Source organism: Nuphar pumila, chromosome 5 (assembly GCF_984573655.1).
Source record: "Nuphar pumila chromosome 5, dmNupPumi1.hap1.1, whole genome shotgun sequence".
Taxonomy (NCBI): Eukaryota; Viridiplantae; Streptophyta; class Magnoliopsida; order Nymphaeales; family Nymphaeaceae; genus Nuphar; species Nuphar pumila.
This window is the reverse complement of record NC_143253.1, coordinates 129177907-129196432: the sequence shown is the minus strand read 5'-3', so window position 1 is coordinate 129196432 and position 18526 is coordinate 129177907. Positions and strand designations below refer to the sequence as shown.

General features: G+C 36.0%; 1 protein-coding gene and 1 pseudogene across 1 annotated transcript; both read right to left on the bottom strand.

Annotated features, from left to right (window-relative positions):
- Window positions 1-600: 600 nt before the first annotated feature.
- LOC149838682 (17.8 kDa class I heat shock protein-like) lies at window positions 601-1460 on the bottom strand. Its single transcript, XM_090006734.1, has 2 exons — window positions 1376-1460; window positions 601-1345 (listed from the first exon to the last, which is right to left on the bottom strand). Exon 2 carries the CDS (start codon window positions 1329-1331, stop codon window positions 858-860), a length of 474 nt encoding a protein of 157 aa, XP_089862860.1. The 5' UTR covers window positions 1332-1345; window positions 1376-1460; the 3' UTR covers window positions 601-857.
- An 11211-nt stretch (window positions 1461-12671) lies between these two features.
- Window positions 12672-13363, bottom strand: LOC149838681 (17.8 kDa class I heat shock protein-like; annotated as a pseudogene).
- Window positions 13364-18526: the final 5163 nt, after the last annotated feature.

The window sequence follows — 18526 nt, the reverse complement described above, 5'->3', positions numbered from 1 at the left end:
TAATTTGAACTGGTAGGTAATCACCCCTGATACAATGTACTAATAATCCAAATGAGGGTGACACTGACCTAAAATGATATGTGATTCCAGCTTCCTCTTCCTTTTGTTATCGTCAAGTCCAGCCACATCTATTTCAACAAAATTATACAAAGACAGAAGAAGAGAAAGCAAACATCAATGGAAAAGACGTCCAACAAACAAATTAAACAATTTGCCTGGCAATCTCCTTGCTCACTTCTGTCAACTATTGGCACGCATCAGTCCCTAATTTCCAGCAATTGCATGTATGGTTACAGGAAGGAAAAAGGATCAACATTATTCATCCTGATGCATTCATATTAGCCTTCCAAGCAGTGCACCAACTAGGTACGCTTATGGATATTGTTCCAGGACCCTGTTTAAACAAATGGAAAAAAGAAGAAGCAAAAAGCATCTCAAAATCACCAAATCGAAGTCTCAATTTACAGAACAGAACTCCAGACTCGGTTGCATCTTGATAGCAAGACTCTTTCAAATTCGTCAATTAAAGGAATTAAAGCGGATTGATTCATCACCAACAAGCAAAATCAAGCCAAACAAACGAAAACAGAAAAAGTAGCATTGATCGGAAACTATACATCAATTCTATTCACAACTCCATTAACATCTCCAACATGAACAGAAGCAGAAACCCCTAGATACAACTGAAACTACAAAGAAACAGCTCAGGCTAAGCCAAACAAAGCCAAGAAAGCAGACTAAATCAGACAGACCACAAGAAAGACACGATGCAGACGAGGACAAGAAAGTAGACAATGAAAAACCCTCAAAGATTCACATCAAGCTGCATTCCAAGACGGAAACGATCGGAAAATCGCTCAGTCGGAGATCTCGATGAACCTGACGTTGGGCTTCTTGACCTCCTCCTTGGGCAAGGTCACCGTGAGGACTCCATCCTCCATCGCAGCCCTCACCTGGTCGACCTTGGCGTCCTCCGGCAGACGGAACCGGCGGAGGAACTTGCCGCGGCTGCGTTCGACGCGGTGCCAGCGATCGTTCTTCTCCTCGACCTCCTTCTTCCTCTCGCCGCTGATCTGGAGCACCCTACCCTCCTCGATCTCGACCTTCACCTCCTCCTTCTTGAGCCCCGGCAAGTCGGCCTTGAAGACGTGGGCTTTGGGCGTTTCCTTCCAATCGATCTGGGCGTTCGCGAAGGCGGAAGTCTCGCCATCGCCGGCGCCAAAGGAGGAGCGGGTGGGGAAGAGGAAGCCCTCCAAGGGATCCCAAATGTCGAGGGAGAAGGGGTCAAAGACGTTGCTGCGCCGCCCGAAGAAGCTCGGTATCATCGACATTATCTCTCTCTCTCTCTCTCTCTCTCTCTCTCTCGCGCGCGCGCGCTCGCTTCAACAAGAAACAACGAAACCAAAGATCAAAGAAGATGGGATTGCACAGCTATCTGTGATAATGAATTCCTTCTTGAGGTTGTTGAAGACGACGGGGTAGGTGCTGGGGTTTATATACAGAGAGGGCAATGGCTCTAGAACGTTCTATAGAAAAGAGAGAGAGAGTTATCTATTTTTTTTTTTGAAGAATTCCACGTCTGAGAAGGTTCAAGAGGCTTCTAGTCTTCTCAGAGCCATCGAAAGCTTACCAAGTAGCCTTGTTCTTAAACCCGTCCCCGGCCAAAAAGTGCATTTATTAATATCATTGTGCGTTTAATGGGCCAACTCGGTCCAGGCAATCCCAAACCAAGCTCGGTTAAGGCAACGGCAACAGAGAGAGACAACCCTCTCTATCTCGATCGGCTATAAGATGTTCACGAGGCTTACTCGGTCTACGTAAGCCCAAACGAAACCCGTTCTGGTTAAAGATGAAACAGAGAGCTGACGCTCTCTCTCACCCATCGGAGTTAGCAACCAAAATAACTCTATCTAAACTAGACCAAGTCTAGCCTAGTGTGGGAGACGGAGAACAAATGTTGTCTGTCCTGACATTTTTTTTAGGGCAAATAGGTCAACTTGGTCTGAATAAAACAAGACTGAGTCTAGTCAAACACAAGAATGAAACAAAGAGCAACCCAAGACAAAACTTGACAAAATCTGACTAAACAATAAGGCGAGACAAAAAGCAATCACTCTCTGTTTCAGTTGCTAATAGACTGACTCAATCTGTGTGAACCCAGACCGAGTTCGATCAAATATGGAGTGAGACAAAGAGCAATGCTCTTAGTCTCGAACAATCGACTCGGTCTGGACGAAACTAGATCAAGTCTGGTCAAGATGGAGGCGACAAATGGTCTTGGGTCATGGTCGGTACGGGGGTAGATTGAGTCTGATCAAACATGAGAGAGACCTCTCTCTATATCTCAATTTATGATGACTCTAGATCAACTAAGTTTGGGTTTGAATCAGACCGAGCCAGCCAAGACCTTCAGTTTGGGTGTAACCTAGAGCAGGTCAAGTGGGACTGCACCCAGACCAGTTGGGTCGGGGTGAGAACCAGACTGGGTATGGTTGAATAAAAAATAAAATATATAATAACAAAAATATAACGTATATATATATATATACACGAAGAAAACCAAGACAATGATTCTCTCATTTTTTTTATTATGAACTGGGTCTGAGTTTAGATCCAATTCGGACCAAACCCACAACGAATCAAGTTTGGCTCCATTTGGTACCAAAACCAAAATAAACAGGGCTGGATAAGTGGGCATCAAACTAGATCTAGATTGAGTTTGATTTACCAATGAGAAAAATAGATATTGGATCTCTATTTCAGGTCTACTTTGGACCCATATAGACCAGATTGGATCTAAATCCAATCTACTTAAATCTAAGAAAGGAACAAGGATTGAACCTATTTGACTTCAGTTTGGATTGAACCTAAACGTGGCTAGGTCCAGTTTTGGTTCAATAGTTTCAAGAATATGTGAAGGGTAAAAGAAAAAATATGTATGAGAGGGTTCAGGTTTGGATCCTTTTTGGATTGAACCCAGACTTGACTAGGTTCAGTAGTTTCAGGAATATGTGAAGGGTAAAAGAAAAAATATGCATGAGAGGGTTCAGTCTTGGATCCAATTCGGACCAAACTCAGAATGGATCAGGTTTGGGTCCATTTGGTACCAACTCAAAAATGAATTGGGTTAGGTCAATGGGCATCAATCTGGATCTAGATCCAGTTTGATTTACCTATGAGAGAAACAAAGACTGGATCTTTGTTTCAGGTCCAGTTTTGACCAATATAGACTAGAGTAGATGTAGATCCAATATGCTTAAATCTAATAAAGGAACAAGGTTTGAACCCATTTGAGTTTAGTTTAGATTGAACCTAAACCTCGCTAAGTAAAAGAAAAAATGTGTATAAGAGGATGGAGATAGGAGTTGAACCCCTAACCTCTCATAAGAATGGAACAAACCTGAACCACCAGGCCAACCTAGTTCAGTTAGCTAAGAGTAGCAATTTAATTCTACAAGTACTTGTTTGGGATTAGACCTGTAGAATACATATATGGAATTGAGAATCATATTAGAAAGATCAGCTCGATCTCATATCGTTTGAGAGATGAAATGACCATTTTGCCATTGTTCTACCTATTTCGGTAAAGCAGGCATAACTCTTCACTCCAAACTCGGAATCAAGTGAGGTTAAGTGCATTAGAACCAAGACACAGAAAGCAATTTGTATGTCTAATTTTGATGGTCAACCACTTATTACAAAAAATGAGGTTTGACAAACTATCTTTGGAAGGGTAGTTTAGTAATTTTATAAATCAAGAGAATGTTAGTTCATAAATTTAGTGAGTCTTTATACGATGAACAGATCCGATGACCACAAGAGATTCGGCTGCAGGGTGAGGTATTCATTCTTGCTTTCAAGGTAAGGGATTATTTGCAAATAACTCCCTAGATAAATAAGATACAAGCTTTTTCGTAAATGCATTTTGTTATGTGATTCTATGTGTTTTAGAAGTATGCTGATTATTTCATATTTATGAATAGATCAACTGAATTGCATGGTTAGGAATCTATATTTATGATGATTTCAATAAGATGCATGTGGATTGTTGTATATATTGCATGTTTATCTTAAAACTTGATCATATTATAATGTTAGCAGATGATATGATTATATTACAAATGTGCTTGATGTGAAAATGAAGATAGTGGTTGGATGCATATAATATGTTGCAGAAAATGGAACTGAATGCAAGGCTTTGAAAAAAATGAAGTAGAGGTGCAGGTTTTTCATAATATATTCTGGGATGTCACGCTTATACCTGAGGAGGAGTATTATAAGTGTCTTGACATGATTAACTGATAGTGTAGCTCTTTGATGAATTGTTATTCCTAGGATTGTAGTGTGTGATTACATGCTGAACACTAGTTATTGAACATACATTTAAAACTCTATAACACACTGACACTGAGAAATGAAAGAAAATGAAATGAAAAATTTACCTAGGGTAACAACACATGGAGAAATAAAAGTACTGAACTAGGGAAGACATGATCTAGGGCTTTATTATAGGTGTGTATCTCCTTTATGCTTGAGATCTTGAGGGAGCTTTAATTAACCCTTAGGGGTTAAAAATATTACCTATTAAACACATGTAGTCAGCAGCATGAATCACAAACCTTTGGCAAGTATAGCTTCTCGAATACCTTATAGGCATGTATGGCTTCTTGGGCTCTTCGTCTAGCTACCGACAGGCATATTGAGCACTTTGGCTTGCAGCCGGTGAGCTAAGCTACAATGATTGAAAGTCTATACTCTGAACCCGTTTAGACCATGTTGTTTGTGGGTGATTCATTTGTCTGACTAACACCATAGACTATGAAGTTGTTTACATGGGTTGCTACGCCCTTGGAAACTATTTCGAGAATAATCAATTAACTTGAAGGATGATATTGAAAAATGTCTACTCTAATTAAAAATATGGAATGATTGAAGAAAGGTAAGAAAAATGTCAAAAGGAAACCAGAAACTTGGAGGTTCATTTTATAGGTGATCTAAAATAAAATATCTATGATGAATGAAGGTATTAAGAAGAGAGAAGAATAAAACATTCAATTTATTCAACGTAGCAATAATCATGTCTAGTAGATTTTAAGACTACCCATATATGCATAATGGAATTCGATCACATAACCTCCACCTTACCTGCCAATGACACTGACCAATTAAGCAAGTGTGTCTTTTATAATAAATGTTCCACCTATATACTATATATTCTTTTTTAGGAGCCGAGTCTAGTTGAATGCCACCTATTGTCTCCACTCATTTATACTTAACGAGTGGCTAAGTTTGCCATCTATATGACCCGATCATGAACGAGAATTCAATGAGCCAAACCAAGTCAAGCCACAAGCTGCCCAACCCTACCTCCACTTCTTCACTTGTTATTCTATTTCCCTTATTCCTTTCAGCTATATCAAGATGGTCGTTTCTAGCTTATTGTCGTCTTACATAAATCTTCCTTTAATTGAAGCATCCTCCATTTTCATAGAACATACCCCCATCATCTATATAGATGATAATCATGATGTCCTTAAAACTCCAGGACTTGTTGCATAGTAGAGACCGAATATTAAAATCTACTTCAGTGCACAACTACAATACTACATGGTGAATCATTTCATCCATCATCTTTGTGAAATTTTCAAATCTACTACACTACACAATTACATATTCACTTCATCCATAATCTTCACACATTTTTCAATTGACTGAGTTTGAACTTTATATAGTTTGTGTTCATTCCACAAATTATGGGTTTTGCGATATGATACACACTCGTATTGCAATACGAGTGTATCATATGATACATCCCTATATTGTGTTGTAACGTATGACACGGGGTGTATCGTACGATACACCTTCGACATAATTTAAAAAGGTCACTTTTTTTTTCATTTTGAGTTTTAAATACCTTTTGAGGGTTGACTTCTCCATTTATCTAGATGACATTAGAAGTGCATTTCTACTATTTTTTCACTAAAAAAATGAGTTAAGGTAAAAAATCTTTATTATTAGTAAAATTTTAAAACTACTCTCCAATTTTTTTTTGCTTCGGAGAATTACTGCCCTCCTACAACCCCCGCCAACTTACCATGAAGTTGGATCCTCAAAAATCAAAGATTTATATCAAGGTAGAAATCAAACTCCACACTCCTCCAACAAAGATTACATAAGATGATCCAGCATGACAATTGAGCACTCAAGTAATGTGTGAAAGCCGATTGAAAATCGAGTGCAACTATTGCCATAATATTTTTATTTATGTAATATGAAAGTATGAGTCTTGTAGCATGTTCTTAATTGCAAGATATTTAATAGTTTACATTATTCTTGTGAGATAGTTGATGGTTGATGATGTCTTATGCAGCTCATAGAGATATAAATGTTTCATATTTGATCTTATGGGTTGTATTGTGTGAAATTCATCATTGTTTCATGTGATATATTTTTTAGAATTTTTGTTTTTTGTTTTTACTTTTCTTCACTTTTTTATATTTTTTTGATTTTTTTATTACAAATTTATAATATTTTATAATATGATACGGTGTTACTTTGAGCTTGAGCGATACGAGTAACGATACGATACTTACAACCTTGGTCTTAAGACCCTTTGGATCCCAGACTCGACAAGATCAAAGCTAGACTTGTCCCTACAAGCAAAAATCTTTGTGAGGAGGCCTAATTTAATTATAAACATATATGAACGTGACTTACAAGCATTGGAGCAATAATAAAAAAACCTACACCCGTGTCCTCTAAGGCCAAAACATGTCTCCAGCATGCTTGGCTTTCCCCACATTTGACAAAATCTTACAACCAAACCTAATCCTGTTTGATGGCAATATTTCTGGACAACTCTAATGTATTCATTTCTAACCATATTCTTTCGTTCCACACATCCACCTTAACATGTATATCTCATTAGCCACAGGCTACAACTATATTTTACAAAGGGTGACTCAAATAACAACTAGCAACCATAAATAAAAACTAAGATGTAAAAATAGGGACAACTATATTACTATATTCGGATTTGTCGCAAATAGATTTGACCACTGTCTTTATGTTTAAGTGAGAGTAAATTCTCTATTCTCTCATGTTATATGAATGACATTCTTTTGACTGAAAACGACAATGATATAATTGTCAAAACCAAGTCATGGCTAAATTCTCAATTTGGGATGAAAGACACGAGAGCGGCATTCTATGTTTTTTAAATTAAAATCACTTGGGACAAAAATTCTAAACTTTTGAGCTTGAGTCAAGAAAGATACATTAATCATATACTTAAGAAGTTTAGAATGAGTGATTGCAAATTTGTTCAAACACCTATGGTGAAAGGTATAAAATTAAGTAAAAATGATTGTCTGAGTGAAGGATAAGAAATATTGCATGTCCCTTATGCAAAAGCTAATAGAAGCTTGATGTATACTACGTTATGCACGGGGCCGAATATAAGATTTGCTATTGGCCTTGTTAGTCGGTACCACATTAATCTTGGTTGGCCTCACTAGCAAGCAATAAAGAGAATCTTTTGATATTTGAAAGAGATTAAACACTTGTAATTGTGTTTTCAAAAAGATACTTTAGAATTGACTCAATATTTTGATGTTGATTTTGCTGGCAGTAGAGATAATAGTAAATCCACTTCTATGTATATATTTCTCTTTGGAGTGCACTATGTGAATGCAATGAAGAGTGTATCCAACATTTATTCATTAAATGTCCTTTGGTTGTTGATATATATATATATATATATATATATATATATATATATATATATATATATATATATTCGACAAAGAAAGTTGGGGTTATGTAGATCCCTACCAGTTATACAACCATACCAATTGGGGTTTGAACTTGCAACGTCCCAACACAAGGTGACGTGCACTAACTGCTCCGGCCAGACAAACAAAGGCCTGTTGGTTTTGGTTGTTGATATATGTTACTACATTTTCAACCAATTTGAAAGAAAGAGAGTACAAAATCAGCATCCAACCCAGGAATTCATTTGGTGGTTTAAGCAATCACTCGAGGTGGAATGGTTGGAATGGTGTTACAAGCAAACATTTCACAGTCATTTGGTGTCTGTGGTGAGCCCAAAATAAGGCCATCTATGAAGGCTTCCATTTCACAATCATAAGGATGAGAAAGGAAACATCGACTAAGTGTGCAGAACAATTCTTAAATATCCAATGGCCACCTAAAACTATTGCAGTGGTTCGCACATGGGTAAGGTTTGGGTGTATTTTTGGGGTTCATAGCAACATGAGGGGAGGGGGGGAGCTTACCCTAGTTATGTTTGGGTTGTGCTCTATGCTGGGGGATTTCATTTTGGCTAGGGTCTTATAGGCCCACTCTGACTCGATATTCCTATATAATGATACATTAAGGCTTATTATGGAGGCTAGGAGGATTAAGGGATCAATATCCTTCATAGCGGCAAATAAGAGCTGGATATCTTGGACCAAAACAGTGGTGGAAGGGAGAAGGAGCTCAGCCACCATCGATCCTCATACATTAGATTTTCTCTGGTGGTTGGATGTTTCTAAATCCAATCCTAGTAATGTAGTGTGAAGTTTGCTACTACATCCTTTAAAAGATCGAGAGTTATTGTGCTATAAAGTCAATCCTCCAAATGTGAATCTCTTTCGATACTTACGTATGTGTAAGTACATCAACATAGGTGAAGTTGATTTACGCAAATCAAGTGACAAAGAACCGATAGAAAAAGAGAATCTATTGGAGAAAAACTGGGTGACTAGGGAAGGGAACCGGATCACAATAGAGAGGAAGAATCAGGTCACAATAGAGGGCAGAACCAATTCCAATAGGTAGAATCGATTGAGCTAATTGGAGAGCACCACAAAAATGATGGTGCTAGGGGGGTCTAATGGAAGAAATAGGGAGAGAGAATAAGAGAGACAGAAGGGACTTCAAATGAATAAAAACGGAAGGGGAAGGGAGGCTCTATATTGGGGAGAGGGAAGGTTTTGGTGTTGCCAAGTGAAGACACCATGCCCTCCATGTGAGAGCTGAAATCTAACAAGTGTTAGTGTTTAATAACACTTGTTAAGTATGGCCAAAACCATGGGTGGAAAAGGTAGGGTGGGTCTGGATATTAGAGCAAATCCAGATCCAATCCAATTGACCCACACCTACTTAGTTTGGTTTGGGTCTAGTTTGGTTGTATTATAACTTTTACTAATTAGATCCTAAGGTTTTTCCTTAATTCTATTTAATCATCAAATAAAATCTTTTAATTATAAATGATGTTTTATAAAAAATAAGAATTTGACAAAAATAATTAATATAATTGACAGGACAAGGTCATGGACGATCATGACCCTGAAGTTGCTACAAACCCCACAATCTACTAAAAAATCTCGATTTGCCCTTGAACTTGTTGCGTGAGTTTTAGGAGCGTATGAGCTTCATTTTTCATGAAATCACTTTCGTTCTCTTCAAAATTTTGATGCGGACACAACGTTGTATTCAAAAATAATAAAACAGGTCATCAAAATATCCACCACTTAGTTATTATAACAGATCAGGAATACCAAAAAGTTTTGGTTATTACAACCTTGTTTCTTACATCATCAAGAAACAATAGCTTTTTGAGCATTTTTTACCTCTTGTCGATACACTCTATAGAGTAGATCCCTATACCAAATGCTTGTAATTTTTTATGCTAAAGATATATTCTTATTGCGCATTTGCTCATCTATGATTACTTATGTTTCAATAATCTTGCATGTGTTTTTGTTACGCATAACTCAATATTATATTTAACAGGTATTACGAGCTTTCAACCTATATTATGAGTTTTTAACATGCATTACAAATTTTCAACCTGTATTATGAGCTTTTAACATATATTACAATCTTTCAACGTGTATTTTAGCTTTCAACCTGTATTATGAGCGTTAGACCTCTATTATGAACTTTTAACCTGTATTATGAACTTTCAACCTTTATTACGAGCTTATAACCTATATTACAAGTTTTCAACCTATATTATAAGCTTTCAACCTGTATTATGAGTTTTCAACCGATATTGCAAGCTTTCAACCTCTATTATAAACTTTTAGCCAGTATTATGAGTTTTTAACCTTTATTACAAGTGTTTAACTTATATTTTAAACTTTCAATTTGTATTATGAGTTTTTAACATGTATTATGTGCATTTAATCTGTATTATGAGCTTTTAACTTATATTACAGGCTCTTAACCTGCATTATGAGTTTTTCACCTATATTATAAATTTCTAACCTGTATTATGTGCTTTTAACCAGTATTACAAGCTTTTAACTTGTATTATGAGCTTTTAACTTGTATTATGAACTTTCAACCCGTATTACAAGCTTTTAACTTGTATTATGAGGTTTTAACATGTATTATGAGCTTTCAACTTGCATTACAAACTTTTAACCTATATTGGAAGCTTTCAACATATATTATGAGCTTTTGACATATACTACGAGCTTTTACCTGTGTGTACAAGTTTTTCGATAATATATGTATGAATTATGTATATATGACTTAAAATGTGTGGGAATTATGTATGCTCAAAATTTAGATGTTTTGTATTATGAAATACATATGTTTTGAATTATGTGATATAATTGATTTGATATATCGAATGCGCATATACGATATTATCGATTTTATATATGCATGCTTTGAGGTTCAATTTTACAAATTTATGAATATTATGGAATACGATATACATGTGACTATGTTATGATGCATAAAATGATATGGCTTATGTAGGAACCTATGTTTAAGGAACCTCGATGGTGCCATTGGACCCATTTGTGTGTATGACACATGAATAACTAATATTGTACTATAAGTTATCAAAACATGATTGCACAATGATTGGGGGTTCAATGAGAACCCATGAGGTGCGAACGTGTACTAGGCTATGAAAAACACTGAAACACATAATAAATGGGTGGTTATTTCACCTTTACAAACAAGTTGCTTGAATAACCTAAAGGTGTCAGAGCAATACCGAATATGTTAGGTACATACGAGTGAAACCGAACATAATGGTTACCTTGAAAGGTCACTTGGGTGACTGAATCCTAATATCTGCCTATTGTTTTGAGATACATGAAATGATTAATCTCGTTAAAAAAATAACCCTTATACTCATTTAGAGTGAACTTACCTTGAAGAGGGTAGGTGGTACAACCATGAGTGATTTTGATATATTTTTTATAGCAAGGCATTCTAATGGTCTCCATTTACTCGTAGGTTTTGGAGGCTAGAACTATCAATGTATCTTAGGTAATAAATCTCAAACTATTGCAATAGTCTTAGATGCATGCATATTGATTAGAAGTGGTCTTTGAGAAATTGTCTCTCGATTACAAACTGTTTTTCTTAGGATTTGTTCAGCTAGTCATTCAGAATAATTAAAAATATATAGCATAATAGACCCTTGAATGGTCTCAGTTGATACAATGATGAGTGACTTTGTGAGTACCCGTAAGAAGAGTGGATATCGAAACAAAAGATTTTATGTTTGCATAGTTGCTTAACATAAATGGGTGGACAATTGAATGCCCAAGTGAATATTGGTATTATTGAATGCATGAGTGATCATTTGTTGAATTCTTGAGTGGACATTCATATTATGTTGAATATATAAGTATAAACTTGCAATAACAATTTTACAACTCAATAGTAGAGTTACAGGCGATGAATTATTTTACCAAAAAATAATATTATGCATAAAATGAAAATATGCCTGATAGTGCAATCAATTAAATATGTACTTTTTTGTATTTATCACTGTGATTATTGTGAAGCATGTACTTTCCCTCAGAATAAACCTATGCAAAATTGTTATTGTAGGCAATAATAAGATGCAGAGTATGATGCAAGATGTTGCGGCACTGTCAACAAAACATTCATTTTTCTTTGCTGGACACATGATATTATATTAATTTTGTAATATTTTAAATAATATACCTTTCTTTTAAATAAAAGTATTTTAATTATGTTATGTTATCCTTTTTTGAATTCTATATAATCATTTTCAGTGAAACGTAAAAGCCTGAGGTTTTGAAAGAGATTTAAAATTTCAAGTATTTTTATAAGGGTTAAAATCTCCGTTAAGCTCAACACACTCAATAAGCTATATGTTACTTAAAATGCTATTGATATTTTTGTTGTTTGGATAATTCATTTTATCAGTCATTTGAACCAAGATATAACCAATAGACCAGCACAATTTTACTGTGATAACCACGCAGTGACGACTCGTTTCAAGAGCAAAGGAGATAACTTATAATAATAATAATAATAATAATAATAATAATAATAATAATATCATATGAATGAAATTACAAGCGTTGTGGACCCTTTAACAAAATATATATTAGAGGAATTGTTTTCAAAGCCATAAAATGCATCTCAAAATCCCCAAATCGAAGTCTCCATTTACAGAACAGAACTCCAGACTCAGTTGCATCTTGATAGCAACACTCTTTCAAATTCGTCAATTAAAAGAATTAAAGCGAGATTGATTCATCACCAACAAGCATGATCAAACCAAGCAAACGGAAAGAGAAAAAGTAGCATTGATCGGAAACTATATATCCATTCTATTCACAACTCCATAACATCTCCAACATGAACAGATGCAAAAAGCAGACTAGATCAGACGGGCCGCAAGAAAGAAACGAAGCAGACGAGGACAAGAAAGAAGACAATGAAAAACCCTCAAAGATTCACATCAAGCTGCATTCCAAGACGGAAACGATCGGAAAATCGCTCAGTCGGAGATCGCGATCGACCTGACGTTGGGCTTCTTGACCTCCTCCTTGGGCACGGTCACCGTGAAGACTCCATCCTCCATCGCAGCCCTCACCTGGTCGACCTTGGCGTCCTCCGGCAGCCGGAACCGGCGGAGGAACTTGCCGCGCTTTGCGTTCGACGCGGTGCCAGTGATCGTTCTTCTCCTCGACCTCCTTGTTCCTCTCGCCGCTGATCTGGAGCACCCTACCCTCATCGATCTCGACCTTCACCTCCTCCTTCTTGAGCCCCGGCAAGTCGGCCTTGAAGACGTGGGCTTGGGGCGTTTCCTTCCAATCGATCTGGGCGTTCGCGAAGGCAGAAGTCTCGCCGGCGCCAAAGGAGGAGCGGGTGGGGAAGAGGAAACCCTCCAAGGGATCCCAAACGTCGAGGGAGAAGGGGCCGAAGACGTTGCTGCTCGGCCCGAAGAAGCTCGGTATCATCGACATTCTCTTTCTCTCTCGCTTCAACAAGAAAGAACGCAACCAAAGATTAAGAAGATGGGATTGCAGAGCTATCTGTGATAATGAAATCCGTCTTGAGGTTGAAGACGATGCGGTAGGTGTCGGGGTTTATATACAGAGGGAAATGACTCTAGAACGTTCTATAGAAGAGAGAGATTTGTCTATTTCTTTTTGTTTCGGGGTTATATGACCAGAATTCCACGTCGGAGAAGGTGCAAGAGGTTCAAGAAACCAAAGATTAAGAAGATGGGATGGAAGAGCTATCTGTGATAATGAAATCCTTCTTGAGGTTGAAGACGATGTGGTAGGTGCTGGGGTTTACATACAGAGAGGGAAATGGGCCAAATGGCTCTAGAACGTAGGGATGGCAGTGGACCGGGGGATAACAGGCCCCGTTTGGACCGTGGATGACGGACATGAAACGGGGATGAAGGTTAAAATCTATCCCCGTGCGGGATGGAGGTGGGGATGGACTCGCTTTCGTTGGCTTCATTGGCAAGCAATGAAGAGAATCTTTCAACTAAACATTTGCAATTGTGTTTTCAAAAGAAACTTTAGAATGGATTGGATATTCTAATAGTAGAGCTTACCCAGTTGTGTTTGGGTTGTGCTCTATACAAGGAGATTTCATTATGGCTGGGGTCTTACAGACCCACTCTAACTCAATATTCCTGGATAATGATACATTCAAGCTTATTGAGGAGGCTAGGAGGATTGAGTGATCAATATCCTTCGTAGCAACAAATAAGAGTTGGATATCTTGGACCAAAGCAGTGGTGGAAGGGAGAAGAAGCTCAACCACCATTGATCCTCATACATTAGATATTCTCTGGTGGTTGGATGTTTCTAAATCCAACCCTAGTAATGTAGTGTAAAGCTTGCTACTACATCCTTTAAAAGATAGAGAGTTATTGTACTGTAAAGTTAATCCTCCAAATGTGAATCTCTGGTATGTATAAGTACGTCAACAAAGGTGGAGTCGATTTACGCAAATCGAGTGATAGAGAATCGATTTGAGAAAAATTGGGTCACTAGGAAGGGGTTCCGAGTCAAGGGAACTTGGTCACAATAGAGGGGCAAAACCGGGTCACAATTGAGGTCCAACCCGGGTCAAATGGATAGAATCGATTGAGCTAATTGGAGGGGGGGGGGGCTAATAAAAAAAAGAGAGAGAGAGAGAGAGAGAGAAAATTAGTGAGAGAGAAGGGACTTCGAATGAATGAAAATGGAAGGGGAAGAGAGGCTTTATACAAGGGAGAGGGAAGGTTTTGGTGTTGCGAAGTGAAAACACAAAGCCCTCCACGTGAGAGCTGAAATCTAACAAGTGTTAATGTTTATTAACACTTGTTAAGTGTGGCCAAAACCATGGATGAATCTTGGGTGGAAAAGGTAGAGTGGGTCTGGATCTTAAAGAAAATACAGATCCAATCCAATTGACCCACACCTACTTAGTTTGGTTAGGGTCTAGTTTGGTTGTATTATAACTTTTTCTAATTAGATCCTAGGTTTTTCCTTAATTCTATTTAATCATCAAATAAAATCTTTTAATTATAAATGATGTTTTATAAAAAATAAGACTTTGACAAAAATAATTTATATAATTGACAGGACAAGGTCATAGATGATCATGAGCCTGAGGTTGCTACAAACCCCGCAATCTACAAAAAAAACTCGATTTACCCTTAAGCTTTTTGGGTGAGTTTTAAGAGCGTACAAGCTCCATTTTTCACGAATTCACTTCCGTTCTCTTCAAAATTTTGATGTGGACGTAACTATGTATTCGAAAATCATAAACTAGGTAATCAAAACATCCACTACTTAGATATTACAACAGACAAAAATACATAAAAGTTATTGGTTATTACAACCAAGTTTCTTACATTACCAAGAAACACCACCTTTTCGAGAATTTTTTGTCTCTAGTCGATACGCTCAACAAAATAAATCCCTATACCAAACACTTGTAATTTCTTATGTTAAAGATATATTCTTATTGTGCATTTGCTCGTCTACGATTAGTTATGTTTTGATAATCTTGTATGTGTTTTTGTTACGCATAAATCAATATTATATTTAACAAGTATTACGAGCTTTCAACTTGTATTATAAATTTTCAACCTGTATTATGAGCTATGATCTTTCAACCTGTATTATAAGCTTTTAACCTGTATTATAAACTTTCAACCATTATTATGAGCTTATAACTTATATTACAAATTTTCAACCTATATTATGACCTTTTAACCTATATATGAGCTTTCAACCTGTATTATGAGTTTTCAACCAATATTACAAACTTTTAACCTATATTATAAACTTTTAGCCAGTATTATGAGTTTTTAACCTTTATTACGAGTTTTTAACCGATATTATAAACTTTCAACTTGTATTATGGGCTTTTAACATGTATTATGTGATTTTAACTTATATTACGAGCTTTTAACCTGTATTATAAATTTTCATCCTGTATTATGAGATTTTAACTTATATTATGATCTTTTAACTTGTATTGTGAACTTTCAACTTGTATTATAAGTTTTTAACTTATATTATAAGGTTTTAACCTATATTACAAGCTTTCAACTTGTATTACAAACTTTAACCTGTATTCCAAGCTTTCAACATATATTATGAGCTTTTGACATATACCACGAGATTTTACCTCTGTATACAAGCATTTTGATAATATATGTATGAATTATGTATGTATGACTTAGAATGTGTAGGAATTACATATGCTCAAAATTTAGATATTTTGTATTATGAAATACATATGTTTGAATTATGTAATATAATTAATTCGATATATCGAATGTGCATACATGATATTATTGATTTTATATATGCATGCTTTGAGGTTCAATTTACAAATGTCTGAACATTATGAAATACAATATACATGTGACTATGTTATGATGCATAAAATGATATGGCTCGTGTAGGAGCCTAGGTTTAAGGAACCTCGATGGTGCCATTGGACCCATTTGTGTGTATGATACATGAATAACTAATATTATACTATAAGTCATTGAGACATGATTGTACAATAAATTAATAGGGGTTTAATAAGAACCCATGAGGTGCGAACATGCACTAGGCTATGAAAAATACAGACACATAATAAATGAGGGGTTATTTTGCTTTTACAGACAAGTTGCTCAAATGACCTAAAAGTGTAAGAGCAATACTGAATGGGTTAGGTACATACGAATAGAATAAAATATAGTGTGAAAGGGCACTTAGGTGACTAAATCTTAATATCTGCTTATTGTTTTGAGAAACATAAAATGATTAATCTTGTTAAAAAGAAAACCCTTATACTCATTTAGAGTGAGTCTACCTTAAAAAGGGTAGGTGGTACTACCTCGAGTGATTTTGATATATTTTTTGGAGCAAGACATTCTAGTAGTCTCCATTTACTCGTAGGTTTTGGAGGCCAAAGTTATCAATGTATCCTAGGTGATAGATCCCCAACTACTACAGTAGTCTTAGATGCATGCATATTGATTAGAAGTGCCCTTTGAAAAAATATTTCTCGATTACAAATCGTTCTCCTTAGGATCCGTTCAGCTAGTAATTCATAATAATTGAAAATGCATAGCATAATAGACCGTTGAATGGTCTCAGTTGATACGATGATGAGTGATTGTGTGAGTACCCATAGAGTGAGTGGATATAAAAAAAAAAGATTTTATGCTTGCATAGTTGCCTAGCATAAAGGAGTGGACAATTGAATGCCCTAGTAAATATTGGCATTATTGAATGCATGAGTGGTCCTTTATTCAATGTTTGAGTGGACATCCATATTATGTTGAATATATGATTAGAAACTTGCAATAATAGTTGTACCTTGCAAGCGATGTGTTATTCACCAAAAAATATTGTTATGCATGAAATGAAAATATGCTTGATAATGCAATCAATTAAATATGTATTTTTTTGTACTTATCAGTGTGATTATTGTGAAGCACGTACTTTCCTGTGGAATAAATCTATGCAAAATTGTTAATGAACTATGCCATTTGAGTTGCATGGATAGATATAAATTATGGCACTTGAATATATTTTTAATATCCTAACTTACATAGAATTGGTATATGTACCTACTAAACTGTCACGAGACTGACCATTTTTATGAGCTGATTATTGAAAGTGATGAATACGATGCAGAGCATAATGTAGGATGTTGCAACATCGTTAACAAGCCAGCCATTTTTCTTTGTCGGGCACTGAATTCAGACACATGATATTGTATTAATTTTGTAATATTTTAAATGATACACCTTTATTTTAAATAAAAGTATTTTAATTGTGTCATGTTATCCTCTTTTGAATTCTATATAACCATTTTGAGTGAAACGTAACTTGCTTGAGGTTTTGAACCCAAGTTTGAAAGATTTTCGTTGTTGATTTTAAAGATAAGAGAAGAGCTTTAGAATTTCAAGTATTTTTATAAGGGTTAAAATCTCAGAGCGATACGAAGGTTGTATAGCTTAGCACACTCAAGAAGGTGAATATGTTGCTTACAATGTTGTTGGTACTTTTGTTGTTTGGATAATTCATTTTATCAGTGATTTGAAGCAAGATATAGCCAATAGTACAATTTTACTATAATAACCACGCAATGATCACTATTTCAAGAGTGGAGTAGATAACTTTAAAAGAAAATAAATATTAATAAAATATCATTATATTCATGATATAATTTAGAAGAATGAAATTATAGTCAGTTACTTGCAACCTCTGATATGATTGCGAACACTTTAACAAGAACCATATCAGAAGAATTGTTTTCAAAGCATGTATCTTGAATGAGATTAGGATATGTCTAGTTGAGATATCTAACTGGATCACTAACAATGAAATACGAAATTACTAGGATTTTGATGCAAGTGTAAGACTCCAATAGTGAGAGAAAAAATCCTGCATCATGATTCGGGTTGCATGGCCAAGTGAGAGATGTTGGTCATACATGTCATGCATGACCACATATGGCCATGCACTTTATGCATGGTTTGATGCGTTTAGAAGAGAGGTGGGCCCACTGTTTGCTCAATGCATCAAAAACCCATAAGTGGGCATTCCAACCGTTGGTTTCTCTTCCATAAGGGAATATCAATCAATTGAGTAATGGCTACACAGGGGCTAAGAACGTTTTTCAACCCTCACTCTTATATAAGGAGTGAGAGTTTTTTGATAAAGTTATGAATTACCAAAATCGGAAGAAAGCCCCTGAAAAAGGCTGTAAA

Coding starts and splice junctions, on each gene's coding strand:
- LOC149838682 (XM_090006734.1), bottom strand. CDS start 1,331: ATGTCGATGATACCGAGCTTCTTCGGGCGGCGCAGCAACGTCTTTGAC.